This window comes from Phyllobates terribilis, unplaced genomic scaffold (assembly GCF_046119375.1).
Source record: "Phyllobates terribilis strain yellow unplaced genomic scaffold, ASM4611937v1 Scaffold_2__4_contigs__length_985480577, whole genome shotgun sequence".
NCBI lineage: Eukaryota > Metazoa > Chordata > Amphibia > Anura > Dendrobatidae > Phyllobates > Phyllobates terribilis.
The window spans coordinates 926,565,896-926,582,244 of NW_027362762.1; the positions used below are offsets into that span (position 1 = coordinate 926,565,896).

Genomic DNA, 16,349 nt, shown 5'->3' on the forward strand with positions numbered 1-16,349 from the left:
GGAGGACTATGTGTGGCCCATTACACTACATGGAGGACTATGTGTGGCCCATTACACTACATGGAGGACTATGTGGTGCCCATTATACTGTATGGAGCACTATGTGGTGCCCATTATACTGTATGGAGGACTCTGTGGGGCCCATTATACTGTATGGAGGACTCTGTGGGGCCCATTATACTGTATGGAGGACTCTGTGGGGCCCATTATACTGTATGGAGGACTCTGTGGGGCCCATTATACTGTATGGAGGACTCTGTGGGGCCCATTATACTGTATGGAGGACTCTGTGGGGCCCATTATACTGTATGGAGGACTCTGTGGGGCCCATTATACTGTATGGAGGACTCTGTGGGGCCCATTATACTGTATGGAGGACTCTGTGGGGCCCATTATACTGTATGGAGGACTATGTGGGGCCCATTATACTGTATGGAGGACTATGTGGGGCCCATTATACTGTATGGAGGACTATGTGGGGCCCATTATACTGTATGGAGGACTATGTGGGGCCCATTATACTGTATAGAGGACTATGTGGGGCCCATTATACTGTATAGAGGACTATGTGGGGCCCATTATACTGTATAGAGGACTATGTGGGGCCCATTATACTGTATGGAGGACTATGTGGGGCCCATTATACTGTATGGAGGACTATGTGGGGCCCATTATACTGTATGGAGGACTATGTGGGGCCCATTATACTGTATGGAGGACTATGTGGGGCCCATTATACTGTATGGAGGACTATGTGGGGCCCATTATACTGTATGGAGGACTATGTGGGGCCCATTATACTGTATGGAGGACTAGGTGGGGCCCATTATACTGTATGGAGGACTAGGTGGGGCCCATTATACTGTATGGAGGACTAGGTGGGGCCCATTATACTGTATGGAGGACTAGGTGGGGCCCATTATACTGTATGGAGGACTAGGTGGGGCCCATTATACTGTATGGAGGACTAGGTGGGGCCCATTATACTGTATGGAGAACTAGGTGGGGCCCATTATACTGTATGGAGGACTAGGTGGGGCCCATTATACTGTATGGAGGACTAGATGGGGCCCATTATACTGTATGGAGGACTAGGTGGGGCCCATTATACTGTATGGAGGACTAGGTGGGGCCCATTATACTGTATGGAGGACTAGGTGGGGCCCATTATACTGTATGGAGGACTATGTCGGGCCCATTATACTGTATGGAGGACTATGTCGGGCCCATTATACTGTATGGAGGACTATGTCGGGCCCATTATACTGTATGGAGGACTATGTCGGGCCCATTATACTGTATGGAGGACTATGTCGGGCCCATTATACTGTATGGAGGACTATGTCGGGCCCATTATACTGTATGGAGGACTATGTCGGGCCCATTATACTGTATGGAGGACTATACAAACACTAGAGAACACCGAGTACATGGCATAAACAGAGAAAACTTTATTAGAAGTAGAAAAAATCTTATTAAAAAGTACAAGTTACAAGTACATGTGAGTTGCGGAGCATATCAAAAAGTAGAAAAAAAGGCCATAGTTGCACTGCAGCTATGGAGACGAAAAGACCATGCAGAAAAAATATTCCAAGGGAAAATCACAATACGATTTAATAAATAGATACGTATTCCCTAAGCGCAGGGCTAACAGGGCCTATATACATACTAACACACTGGAATTGGGGACACAGGGTATATCACTTGGGAAGTTAATGAGGATCTGGATACAGACTATATATATATATATATATATATATATATATATATATATATATATATATATATATATATATATATAACAATATTTGAGGCATCGAGTAGTGAGAGAGTATCCAGAACATGTATATGCAGAACATTGCAAATAACTCACCAATGTGAATACCCAGGACAGAAAGGCAGAGAGGATGAACTGGCAGGGCAGGAGCGAACAAATGTGGGGCCCATTATACTGTGTGGAGGGCTATGTCGGGCCCACTATACAGTATGGAGGACTATGTCGGGCCCATAATACTGTATGGAGGGCTATGTTGGGCCCATAATACTGTATGGAGGACTATGTGGGGCCATTATACTGCATGGAGGACTATGTCGGGCCCATTATCCTGTATGGAGGACTATGTCGGGCCCATTATCCTGTATGGAGGACTATGTCGGGCCCATTATCCTGTATGGAGGACTATGTCGGGCCCATTATCCTGTATGGAGGACTATGTCGGGCCCATTATCCTGTATGGAGGACTATGTCGGGCCCATTATCCTGTATGGAGGACTATGTCGGGCCCATAATACCGTATGGAGGGCTATGTCGGGCCCATAATACCGTATGGAGGGCTATGTCGGGCCCATAATACCGTATGGAGGGCTATGTCGGGCCCATAATACCGTATGGAGGGCTATGTGGGGCCATTATACTGTATGGAGGACTATGTGAGGCCATTATACTGTATGGAGGACTATGTGGGGCCCATTATACTGTGTGGAGGGCTGTTAATACAGATCAAGGTTGGTCCACGACTTTGTTCCAAGTTTTTTATTTTGGCCCTCTCTGTAATTGAGTTGGACATCCCTGATCTATGCAAAGGCTGGGTGATAACTTATAGATGGGTGGGGGTCTGACTGCTGGGACCCGCATTGAGAAGTAGAACATCATTATGGTAGAGGGTCAGATGTCTGACTGCTGCTTCATTCATATCCTATTTTTATTGCATCCCCAAAGAAGTAAAAGAATGGAGTAAAATTACAGATTTCTTGACTTTTTCCGCATTCTTTTATGGTTATAAACATCTAACGTCTTTGGCCAAAACGTTGAATTGTGCGACACATGTTGTGCTGCCAAAGATCGCTGTACGGTGATGCTATATGGCAGCATAATACAATTTAATGTCGCCACAACTTCTGTTGGATTTCACGGGACTTGCATGTCGTGGTTGCAAAGCATCCTCACTTACCTTCAGTGTGTTACAATGTAGCACCGCCATACTGCGATCTTTGGCAGAGCAATGGGTCACCACCAAATTCTCACTAATGGTAAAGAGAACAATGGTGGTACGGCATCAACAACCCTGCAGTTTGCACCTCTTACCTGTACTAGATCGTCCAATAGACGTTTTCTCTCCAAAGGTTCGGGGCAGCAGTTCAGAACACTATAGAGGATGTCTACTAGGAAGTCCGCATCTTCCCGGGTGCCTTCTCGTAGCCAAATTGTTAATTTCTGATGCAAGAACTCCACAGCTGGATTTCCAGGATTCAGCTTGGGGTCGTCTTCACCGTTTTGCTCAAGGAGCACAAGAAATACCCTTACGGAGGAGAATGCACTAAGGAGAGCGGCCAGGAAGCGCAGGTGCCGGTTGGATCCCTGTTCAGCGATGTACACCATGCTGAGCTCGGCCAACTTACAGACCAAGTCCTGCAGACGCTTCTGTCTACAGTCCCTCACAGCTCTGTCCTGGAAGGCTGGAGCTGTGGGACAAAGCACAGGCAGAGGAGGATCCAGATTAACCTCGTCCTTCTCATTGTCTTCTTCATCCGTAAATCTGATTTTGGCTTTTTTCTTTTTCGTGGTCTTCGGAGAACAATTTGGGTTCTGCATGATTTGTAGAAGACCCGACACGCCGGCCAGTTCCTGCTCTCCGGCTTCTGTGGCGTCCACGTGAGCGACACAGACCAGCTCCAAACTCTCCCAAAATGAGGACAGTACGGTGGAATAAGCCTCGGAAACATCTTCTCCCGGCTCTTGGCCTCCCGCTTTCTTTTCCCAAGAAAGGACGGTCTCCTCCACATGGCCGAAGAGCGGACTGCTCTGTAGTTTAGGATCTTTCAATGAGGAATCGATAAGTGGAATCAACTGAGGAATAAAAATAAGACACGTAACCACCCAGGCATATTAACATTTAATATCCCAGAAAGCTCAACCAGAACCCTTCCCCAGGCTGATGAGAGGCAAAAACTCTGAAACAGTGCTGTATGGTTTTGCCAATGTCATGGTTAGGGTATGTGCGCACAATCATGATTTGAAGCAGAAATTTCCTGAGCGTTTCTGCATCTCCTTGGCAGGAAAAACGCTTGGCATTTTTGATGCGGTTTTGAAGCGTTTTTGTACAGCAATGAATGCTTTTTGGAGCTAAATAAAGTTATTTGGTGGGACATAGCTTAAACCCGTGGATTACTATCAGAACTGGGGTGAGTACATTGGTTAATTTGAATGATTAAAGAATGTGTATGTTTGTATTTCAAATAAAGTGTTTGCTCGGTGTCTGTGTGTTTATTTAACTCTTTATTTTAATTAGTTTTGGTCATGAAAAGGTCTGATTGACACCTTGTCATCACCAAACAAAAGAGCTGGGTGTCAGCTAATCCCATTCACCCAATTTTCATTAGCATTTCTATTCATGTAATTTATGCGGCTGCTGTGAGCTGGTATTTTTAGCCTGGGAAGGTGCCATTTGCAAACATAGTCCCTGGCCATTAAATAACATCTCACAGCTGGTTAGTTAGCCACTACGTAGCCCACCAATCAGAACTCAGCAGCGCTTTGGAAGCAGCGCATTTTTGTTGCGTCCAAAACGCTGTGTTCTAATGCCACACTTTTATTGTCGGTACATGTGAATCCACCGCATTTAATGACACTTCAAACGGTCAAAATCTGCAGCGGAGACTAGCATGTCCGCTACAGAAACTGACATGCTGCGGGTGTGTTTGGGTACGTGGCCACGATCAGGAGCCACTGCGGGTATTTACAGCGTCGAACCTGCAGTGTCCAGATGTTATGGTATAGTGGGTGGAATCTCTAGAAATCCCATGTCCACTATGCGTGCATCAGAGGCTACGGATCACCCATGGACCCTGACATGTAGCGCGTCTTTCAGGACCGCAGCATGTCAAATTCTCTTGCGTAGTCGCTAGTGTCCGCAACAGAAATTTGACCACTAGAATGTATAGAATGAGGTAAAGCTGCATGGTTCAGTAAACAAATGTGGCTTTACCTGTATTCAATAAAATGCAACGTTTTGGACAAAGGAAATAATATGCGTCCAAAGTGCTGCTACGTTCGGATCGTGGCGTGGGATCCCGTGTCATTTTAATAAGGAAAATAGGGAAAGCTAACCACTGGGGGCTGATATTAGTAGTCGGGGAAGGGGTCATTAGCCAATAATGTTCCCTGGCTATTAATATCAGCCCACAGCTGTTTGTTTAACCTTTACTGGCTAGATTACAGGGGAATCCCAGAAAAAAATTTACGTGGGGTCCCCCTATAAAATCTAACCAGCAAAGGCTAAACTAGACAGCTGCAGGCTGATATTAATAGCCAGGGAAGGGGCCATGGATACTAGAGCCCTCTGCGGTTATTAACCCCTTAAGCCCCGCGGGTGGTTTGCACGTTAATGACCGGGCCAATTTTTACAATTCTGACCACTGTCACTTTATGAGGTAATTACTCTCGAACGCTTCAACGGATCCCCCTGATTCTGAGATTGTTTTTTCGTGACATATTGTACTTCATGATTGTGGAAAAATTTCTTCGATATCACTTGCGTTTATTTGTGAAAAAAACGGAAATTTGGCGAAAATTTTGAAAATTTTGCAATTTTCAAAATTTGAATTTTTAAGCCCTGAAATCAGAGCGATATGTCACACAAAAGAGTTAATAAATAACATTTCCCACATGTCTACTTTACATCAGCACAATTTTGGAACCAAAATTTTTTTTTGTTAGGGAGCTATAAGGGTTAAAATTTGACCAGCGATTTCTCATTTTTCCAACAAAATTTACAAAACCATTTTTTTAGGGACCACATCACATTTGAAGTCACTTTGAGAGGTCTTTATGACAGAAAATACCCAAAAGTGACACCATTCTAAAAACTGCACCCCTCAAGGTGCTCAAAACCACATTCAAGAACTTTATTAACCCTTCAGGTGCTTCACAGGAATTTTTTGAATGTGGAAGAAAAAAATGAACATTTAACTTTTTTCACAAAAATGTTAATTTAGACCCAATTTTTTTTATTTTCACAGGGGTAACAAGAAAAAATGGACCCCAAAATTTGTTGTGCAATTTCCCCTGGGCACGCAGATACCCAATATTTGGGGAAAAAATACTGTTTGGGCGCACGGCAGGGCTCGGAAGGGAAGGAGCGCTATTTGACTTTTTGATTGTAAAATTTGCTTGAATAATTAGCGGACGCCATGTTGTGTTTGGAGAGCCCATGTGTGCCCAAACTTTGGAGCTCCCCCACAAGTGACCCCATTTTGGAAACTAGACCCCCCAAGGCACCTATCTAGATGCATAGTGAGCACTTGGAACCCCCAGGTGCTTCACAAATTGATTCGTAACAATGAAAAAGTGAAAAAAAAAACACTTTTTCATTTTTATGAATCAATTTGTGAAGCACCTGAGTGTTCCAAGTGCTCACAATGCATCTAGATAGGTGCCTTGGGGGGTCTAGTTTCCAAAATGGGGTCACTTGTGGGGGAGCTCCAATGTTTGGGCACACAGCGCCTCTCCAAACGCAACATGGTGTCGCTAACAATTTGAGCCGATTTTCCGTTAAATTTGTTAGAGGACACCATGTTGCATTTAGAGAGTCCCTGTGTGCCCAAACATTGGAGCTCCCCCACAAGTGACCCCATTTTGGAAACTAGACCCCCCAAGGCACCTATCTAGATGCATAGTGAGCACTTGGAACCCCCAGGTGCTTCACAAATTGATTCGTAACAATGAAAAAGTGAAAAAAAAAACACTTTTTCATTTGTATGAATCAATTTGTGAAGCACCTGAGGGTTCCAAGTGCTCACTATGCATCTAGATAGGTGCCTTGGGTGGTCTAGTTTCCAAAATGGGGTCACTTGTGGGGGAGCTCCAATATTTGGGCACACAGCGGCTCTCTAAATGCAACATGGTGTCCGCTAACAAATTTAACGCAAAATTGGCTCAAATTGTTAGCGACACCATGTTGCGTTTGGAGAGCTGCTGTGTGCCCAAACATTGGAGCTCCCCCACAAATGACCCCATTTTGGAAACTAGACCCCCCAAGGCACCTATCTAGATGCATAGTGAGCACTTGGAACCCCCAGGTGCTTCACAAATTGATTCGTAACAATGAAAAAGTGAAAAAAAAAACACTTTTTCATTTTTATGAATCAATTTGTGAAGCACCTGGGGGTTCCAACTGCTCACTATGCATCTAGATAGGTGCCTTGGGGGGTCTAGTTTCCAAAATGGGGTCACTTGTGGGAGAGCTCCAATGTTTGGGCACACAGCGGCTCTCCAAACGCAACATGGTGTCGCTAACAATTTGAGCCGATTTTCCGTTAAATTTGTTAGAGGACACCATGTTGCATTTAGAGAGTCCCTGTGTGCCCAAACATTGGAGCTCCCCCACAAGTGACCCCATTTTGGAAACTAGACCCCCCAAGGCACCTATCTAGATGCATAGTGAGCACTTGGAACCCCCAGGTGCTTCACAAATTGATTCGTAACAATGAAAAAGTGAAAAAAAAAACACTTTTTCATTTTTATGAATCAATTTGTGAAGCACCTGGGGGTTCCAACTGCTCACTATGCATCTAGATAGGTGCCTTGGGGGGTCTAGTTTCCAAAATGGGGTCACTTGTGGGAGAGCTCCAATGTTTGGGCACACAGGGACTCTCTAAATGCAACATGGTATCCGCTAACAAATTGAATGGAAAATCGGCTCAAATTGTTAGCGGACGCCACATTGCGTTTGGAGAGCCCCTCTGTGCCCAAACTTTGGAGCTCCCCCACAAGTGACCCCATTTTGGAAACTAGACCCCCCAAGGCACCTATCTAGATGCATAGTGAGCACTTGGAACCCCCAGGTGCTTCACAAATTGATTCGTAACAATGAAAAAGTGAAAAAAAAAACACTTTTTCATTTTTATGAATCAATTTGTGAAGCACCTGAGTGTTCCAAGTGCTCACAATGCATCTAGATAGGTGCCTTGGGGGGTCTAGTTTCCAAAATGGGGTCACTTGTGGGGGAGCTCCAATGTTTGGGCACACAGCGCCTCTCCAAACGCAACATGGTGTCGCTAACAATTTGAGCCGATTTTCCGTTAAATTTGTTAGAGGACACCATGTTGCATTTAGAGAGTCCCTGTGTGCCCAAACATTGGAGCTCCCCCACAAGTGACCCCATTTTGGAAACTAGACCCCCCAAGGCACCTATCTAGATGCATAGTGAGCACTTGGAACCCCCAGGTGCTTCACAAATTGATTCGTAACAATGAAAAAGTGAAAAAAAAAACACTTTTTCATTTGTATGAATCAATTTGTGAAGCACCTGAGGGTTCCAAGTGCTCACTATGCATCTAGATAGGTGCCTTGGGTGGTCTAGTTTCCAAAATGGGGTCACTTGTGGGGGAGCTCCAATATTTGGGCACACAGCGGCTCTCTAAATGCAACATGGTGTCCGCTAACAAATTTAACGCAAAATTGGCTCAAATTGTTAGCGACACCATGTTGCGTTTGGAGAGCTGCTGTGTGCCCAAACATTGGAGCTCCCCCACAAATGACCCCATTTTGGAAACTAGACCCCCCAAGGCACCTATCTAGATGCATAGTGAGCACTTGGAACCCCCAGGTGCTTCACAAATTGATTCGTAACAATGAAAAAGTGAAAAAAAAAACACTTTTTCATTTTTATGAATCAATTTGTGAAGCACCTGGGGGTTCCAACTGCTCACTATGCATCTAGATAGGTGCCTTGGGGGGTCTAGTTTCCAAAATGGGGTCACTTGTGGGAGAGCTCCAATGTTTGGGCACACAGCGGCTCTCCAAACGCAACATGGTGTCGCTAACAATTTGAGCCGATTTTCCGTTAAATTTGTTAGAGGACACCATGTTGCATTTAGAGAGTCCCTGTGTGCCCAAACATTGGAGCTCCCCCACAAGTGACCCCATTTTGGAAACTAGACCCCCCAAGGCACCTATCTAGATGCATAGTGAGCACTTGGAACCCCCAGGTGCTTCACAAATTGATTCGTAACAATGAAAAAGTGAAAAAAAAAACACTTTTTCATTTTTATGAATCAATTTGTGAAGCACCTGGGGGTTCCAACTGCTCACTATGCATCTAGATAGGTGCCTTGGGGGGTCTAGTTTCCAAAATGGGGTCACTTGTGGGAGAGCTCCAATGTTTGGGCACACAGGGACTCTCTAAATGCAACATGGTATCCGCTAACAAATTGAATGGAAAATCGGCTCAAATTGTTAGCGGACGCCACATTGCGTTTGGAGAGCCCCTCTGTGCCCAAACTTTGGAGCTCCCCCACAAGTGACCCCATTTTGGAAACTAGACCCCCCAAGGCACCTTTCTAGATGCATAGTGAGCACTTGGAACCCCCAGGTGCTTCACAAATTGATTCGTAATAATGAAAAAGTGAAAAAAAAAACACTTTTTCATTTTTACGAATTAATTTGTGAAGCACCTAGGGGTTCCAAGTGCTCACTATGCATCTAGATAGGTGCCTTGGGGGGTCTAGTTTCCAAAATGGGGTCACTTGTGGAGGAGCTCCAATGTTTGGGCACACAGGGACTCTCCAAATGCAACATGATATCCGCTAACAATTTGAGCCGACAATTTGTTAGCGGATATCATGTTGCATTTGGAGAGTCCCTGTGTGCCCAAACATTGGAGCTCCCCCACAAGTGACCCCATTTTGGAAACTAGACCCCCCAAGGCACCTATCTAGATTCATAGTGAGCACTTGGAACCCCAGGTGCTTCACAAATTGATTCATAAAAATGAAAAAGTGTTTTTTTTTTCACTTTTTCATTTTTACGAATCAATTTGTGAAGCACCTGGGGGTTCCAAGTGCTCACTATGCATCTAGAAAGGTGCCTTGGGGGGTCTAGTTTCCAAAATGGGGTCACTTGTGGGGGAGCTCCAAAGTTTGGGCACAGAGGGGCTCTCCAAACGCAATGTGGTGTCCGCTAACAATTTGAGCCGATTTTCCATTTAATTTGTTAGCGGATACCATGTTGCATTTAGAGAGTCCCTGTGTGCCCAAACATTGGAGCTCCCCCACAAGTGACCCCATTTTGGAAACTAGACCCCCCAAGGCACCTATCTAGATTCATAGTGAGCACTTGGAACCCCAGGTGCTTCACAAATTGATTCATAAAAATGAAAAAGTGTTTTTTTTTTCACTTTTTCATTTTTACGAATCAATTTGTGAAGCACCTGGGGGTTCTAAGTGCTCACTATGCATCTAGATAGGTGCCTTGGGGGGTCTAGTTTCCAAAATGGGGTCACTTGTGGGGGAGCTCCAATGTTTGGACACACAGGGGCTCTCCAAACGCAACATGGCGTCCGCTAACAATTTGAGCCGATTTTCCATTCAATTTGTTAGCGGACACCATGTCGCGTTTGGAGAGCCCGTGATGTGCCTAAACAGTGGAGCTCCCCCACAAGTGTCCCCATTTTGGAAACTATACCCCTCAAAGATTTTATTAAGGTGTATAGTGAACATTTTGAACCCAGAGGTACGGCACATTATTTGTTTACATTAGGTCATCATATTGAATAAGTTTTCATTATTCTTGAGCGCAAGTGCTCGCTACTTGAGTTTGCATCGGGTACTCAGGTATGCACCATGTACAGCGTGTGCTCGAGTGACATGCTCGAGTCCCTGCTCCGCATGTTTCACGGTTATTAGACACCCAAAAAAAAACATGCGGGGATCGCTCGTGCATGGCAGGCAATCCCCGTAAAGTTTTTTGGCCGCGAAGCATATGGGGCAGAGACTCGAGCATGTCACTCAAATACCCACGATACTAAATGCATACCAGAGCACCCGATGCAAACTCAAGTAGCGAGCACTTGCTCTCAACACTAGTCGCCATATCGTCATCTTTTTTTCTTACTTTTGAAAAAAATCCCAACCCCAGCCCTAACCCTAGCACAACCCTAGCCCCAGCACAACCCTAGCCCCAGCACAACCCTAGCCCCAGCACAACCCTAGCCCCAGCACAACCCTAGCCCCAGCACAACCCTAGCCCCAAACCCAGCCCTAACCCTAGCCCAATCCTAACTCAAGAGTTTATTTTTGACGCCGTTCCTTGTGCGGTATAAGTGATTAGACGACTTTATTCTTCGGGTCGGTGTGATTACAGCAATGCCAGAATCATATGGGGTTTTTATGACTGACAGCTGTCACACACTAAAAGACGCATTTTTTGTAAAATCTAGTTTTTGCATCGCCATATTTTGAGAGCTATAATTTTTCCAAATTTTGGCAGACAGTCATGTGACGGCTCGTTTTTTGCGGGATGACTTGACGTTGTTATTGGTGCCATTTTCAGGCACGTGACATTTTTTGATCGCTTTCTATTCCGATTTTTGGGAGGCAGAATAAACAAAAACCAACAATTCAGGAATTGTTTTTTTTTTTTTTTTTTATTCTGTTCCGCGTGTGGTAAAATTGATGAGGCAGCTTTACTCTTCGGGTCAGTACGTTTACAGCGGTACCACATTTGTATAATTTTTCTATGTTTTGGCGCTTATACACAATAAAAGCTATTTTATAGAAAAAAATATTTTTTAGTATCGCTTTATTCTGAGAGCTATAACTTTTTTATTTTTCGGCTGATGGAGCTATATGGCGGCTTGTTTTTTGCGGGACGAGATGACGTTTTCAGCGGTATCATTTTTATTTATATGCGTCTTTTTGATCGCGTGTTATTCCACTTTTTGTTTGGCGGTATGGTGATAAAGCATTGTTTTTTGCTTGGTTTTTTTTTTTTTTTTTTTACCGTGTTCACTGAAGGGGTTAACTAGTGGGACAGTTTTATAGGTCAGGTTGTTCCGGACGCGGCGATACCAAATATGTGTACTTTTATTGTTTTTTTTTTATTTTTTTTATAATAATATTTATTGATGGGTACATTATATTTTTATTTTTGGTGTATTATTTTTTTTATTTTTTTATAATATTTTTGCACATTTTTTTTTTTTTTTTTTTCCACTTTCACACAGTTTATACACTTTATTACTTTGTCCCACTCTGGGACTTTCACTTTTTTTTTTCTGATCGCCTGCATGGCACAGGAATGGAGCACCATCCCTATGCCATGAAGGCTGTCAGAAGTGCACAGTGTGAAGATTGCTTGGAGATGCACTGCGCATGTCCAAGCAATCTTCCTGCTCTCTGGTGACCCGGATGTTGTCATGACGACATCGGGTCGTCATGGCAACACCCGGGAAGCCTTTGCAGACTGCGCTGGAAGCCGGAAGAGGAGGTGAGTATCGGCGATCACCTCCCCTTGCCCCCGCAATGCCGCGATCGACTTCGATCGACTTCGATCGCAGCATCGCGGGGGTTAATGTGCTGGGAGCGGTGCGTGACCGCTCCCTGCACATAGTACCGGGTGTCAGCTGTGACAATCAGCTGACACCCGGCGGCGATCGCGCCCGCACAGCCTGTGTGCGCGCGCGATCGCCATGACGTACTAATACGGGTCTGGCTCTTAAGTCCCAGGGCACAGACGCGTATTAGTACGTCAGATGTTATTAAGGGGTTAATATCACCCCTCAGCAGTCCCAGAAATGGCGCATCCATAAGATGCGCCAAATCTGGCGCTTAGTCTCCGCACTTCGAACTGCCCTGTAGACGTGATGAGTGGGGTAATGGGGTTGGGGTTCACGTCAGCCTAATATTGACGACTGACGTGAAGCCCAGGTTAGTAATGGAGGGCGTCTATAAGACGCCCCCATTACTAACCACGTAGTCGCCGCTTTTTCAATAAAAGACACGGCCAAAATAAAGTATTTTAATGAAATAAAAAACGCACGGTTCTACAATGTTTTTTATTACACTCCATCTGCGAAGCCCTCGATTTTCTGAAAAAAACGTAAAATAACAAACAACCATATCCCTCACTTGTCCGCCGTCAACGACGCAGTCCACGATCACGCCAACGTTTGTCCCACGACGATTCGGGTCACTTCTACAGCGGTGACATCAGCCATCACTGCCGTGAATTCGTGATCATTGGCTGTAAATGAAACGCAGCAAATCCGCAGGTATAGATATTATACCTGCGGGTTTGCTGCGGTTCAATGCATGTGAATGGGCGCGAATTAGCAGCGGGATCGCGTAAGAAATGGTCATGCTGCAGTTTGTTTTTTTTGGCGGAAAACCGCCGCGAAAACGCATCAAAGACGCATCGTGTGAACTTAGCCTTAATAGGGTTGTCCGTTCTTAAGAAACAAGTCTGCAGTCACTCTATGTCAGGATTCTCCAGTGCCAGGAGCAGGCGGTCACGTGACTGTAAATAAGTGATATGCATACTTGCAGCCACAATCCAACTAGACTGTTTATGGCCTCGCTCAATATACTTGCATTGAGCGAGGCTTCACCCATCTAGTCAGAATGTGGCAGGGAGTAAGTATATTGCAAATAAGAAGGCCAGGAGGGGTTTAACACAAATCCACCTTCTTAGAAATAACATTCATGGTGGGTTTAACTGCATTGTTATCGGGGGGATTTAGGCCATGGATAATTATGCCCCATGTCGATGTTACTGTGGCGCCGAGCTGCGCTTGGTACCACAGATCCTAGAAGTGTGCATTAATGGAATCCTCCACAAGAGGCCCCCATAAACATTCACACATCTTCACCTTCCACCTCAGACCAGCAGAGGGAGCCCGTTAGGGATATAAATAGGGAAGTTGGAGCTAGGCAGTTAGTCTGTTGAGAGAGTTCCTGCGGTAGAGAAGCCTGAGCGAGGTCAGCCTGCAGTGGAGCATAGTTCAGACTCAGCTGTAGCTCAGAATAGTGAGCTTTAGGTGTGCCGACGCCATAAGAGCGGTGAAGCGCGGCAAGCTGCCGCTAGTGTGAGTAGCCTAGTGAGGGCCCGAGCGTGGCCGAAGGCGAGTGGAAAGTGAGTAGCAGTGGGGGCAGAGGAGCTTACCCAGCGTCACGGGTTAACCAATAATCCCCTTTTAAAAGCTGACCCCAGGGTACGGGCCCGGGAGCCGACCACCACGACATCCCCAAGGCCAGGCAAAGGCCCGGATACCGAGTCGTCCCCATCCCCCTGGGCTAGTCATTACAACACAACAGCAATACACTTCTGGCTGTAATGAACCAAGACACAGCTCCTGGCCAGGGGAACACGGACAAGACAACACAGCAGGGGCTTATAGCTGCTTTTTTTTTGAGACAGCACATTTCCCTGGCTGTTTTATCCCAGGACCGAGTGTTTTTTCCTTACCTCCAGTCATCTGAGATCACCATAAATCAAGTCAACAAGGTAAAAGCTCAGCTGACATTGTGATGCTATGTCACTGACTTGATTTATGATGAGCTCAGAGGGCTGGAGACTTGGCAGAAATACTTGCTGCTGTGATAAAACAGGCAGAGAAATATGTTACCTCACAGAAAGAAATGGCTGTAAACACATGCTGTGTTGTCTATATACTGTTATGCTTCCCTCCCACTGTCCAGAAGCTATATGTGCCGAACATAAACTGCAGCAGCTCTACATGGTCAGACACTGCAAACAACACAGCCATTACACAGTACACAGCGGGGCACATTTATAAGATTATCTCAGCACAGGAACATTTTTTTTCACACATCTAATAGTGGAAATTATTATTATTCCAAGATCTATTAATTAAAATGTACTTTGTACATGGGACAACCACGATATGGCATACACACTGGAGGTATGTCTTCACTTAATAGAGATGGAAAAGCCCCCTTAAGAGAGTATATTCTACATCCAAACAGGCCCGGATCAAAGGAATATCTGATCACTGTTTAACACTACTATTGAGAAAGTCAAGACTGACAGCAGAATGATCGAAGGGGACTCCTCTCTTCAATTGGGTCACTAAGTTTCCCAATGACATGACTGCAGTAACCCAAGTGCAGTCAGCCCTGGGGGGCCTAAAGAAGACCCCAATGCTGTCTGTATATGAAGTCTGCCAGGGAGTTATAGGGCAAAATCCTAACAGTATCTCTAACAGAGTTAGTAGGTACAAAGTGCCATACCTGGTCTATAACGAGTGACTGACGAATCTTCACGTGCTCCTCGCTGTCTCCCATGTTTTCCTGCATAGTGAAGCGCAGACAGTCTTTGTAAGCGCTCAGTATGGCGGCACATTCTGTGGGGCTGGCAAGGGCGCGTTCACTGGACAGGCTGGTGATAGGAAACGGTAAAATTAGCTTGATGCACTAACCTCAGCAATGCAGAATATGTCCAGGACCATTCCAGTCCATGTAATCCCTAGGATGCCACAGGCAATATCAGCTGCGGCTCTTAAGTGGTGGGACTTAAGAGTGTGTGTCTTTCTGTTATCATAGATATTATCTATCTATCTATATATAGTACAGACCTTAAGTTTGGACACACCTTCTCATTTAAAGATTTTTCTGTATTTTCATGACTATGAAAATTGTACATTCACACTGAAGGCATCAAAACTATGAATTAACACATGTGGAATTATATACTTAACAAAAAAGTGTGAAACAACTGAAAATATGTCTTATATTCTAGGTTCTTCAAAGTAGCCACCTTTTGCTTTGATGACTGCTTTGCACACTCTTGGCATTCTCTTGATGAGCTTCAAGAGGTAGTCACCGGAAATGGTTTTCACTTCACAGGTGTGCCCTGTCAGGTTTAATAAGTGGGATTTCTTGCCTTAGAAATGGGGTTGGGACCATCAGTTGTGTTGTGCAGAAGTCTGGTGGATACACAGCTGATAGTCCTACTGAATAGATTGTTAGAATTTGTATTATGGCAAGAAAAAAGCAGCTAAGTAAAGAAAAACGAGTGGCCATCATTACTTTAAGAAATGAAGGTTAGTCAGTCCGAAAAATTGAGAAAACTTTGAATGTGTTCCCAAGTGCAGTTGCAAAAACCATCAAGCGCTACAAAGAAACTGGCTCACATGAGGACCGCCCCACGAAAGGAAGACCAAGAGTCACCTCTGCTTCTGAGGATAAGTTTATCCGAGTCACCAGCCTCAGAAATCGCAGGTTAACAGCAGCTCAGATTAGAGACCAGGTCAATGCCACACAGAGTTCTAGCAGCAGACACATCTCTTCAACAACTGTTAAGAGGAGACTTTGTGCAGCAGGCCTTCATGGTAAAATAGCTGCTAGGAAACCACTGCTAAGGACAGGCAACAAGCAGAAAAGACTTGTTTTGGCTAAAGAACACAAGGAATGGGCATTAGACCAGTGGAAATCTGTGCTTTGGTCTGATGAGTCCAAATTTGAGATCTTTGGTTCCAACCACCATGTCTTTGTGCGACGCAGAAAAGGTGAACGGATGGACTCTACATGCCTGGTTCCCATCGTGAAGCATG

At 45.0% G+C, this 16,349-nt stretch overlaps 1 protein-coding gene across 1 annotated transcript in view; it reads right to left on the reverse strand.

The window, feature by feature from the left end:
- LTN1 (listerin E3 ubiquitin protein ligase 1) overlaps positions 1–16,349 on the reverse strand; it is a 76,483-nt gene that overhangs the window by 45,777 nt on the left and 14,357 nt on the right. The window contains exons 9-10 of the mRNA XM_073668295.1: positions 15,028–15,175; positions 3,086–3,847 (exon numbers count right to left, since the gene is read on the reverse strand). Coding sequence (XP_073524396.1) covers positions 3,086–3,847; positions 15,028–15,175 — 910 coding nt within the window. The remainder of the gene's footprint in view (positions 1–3,085; positions 3,848–15,027; positions 15,176–16,349) is intronic.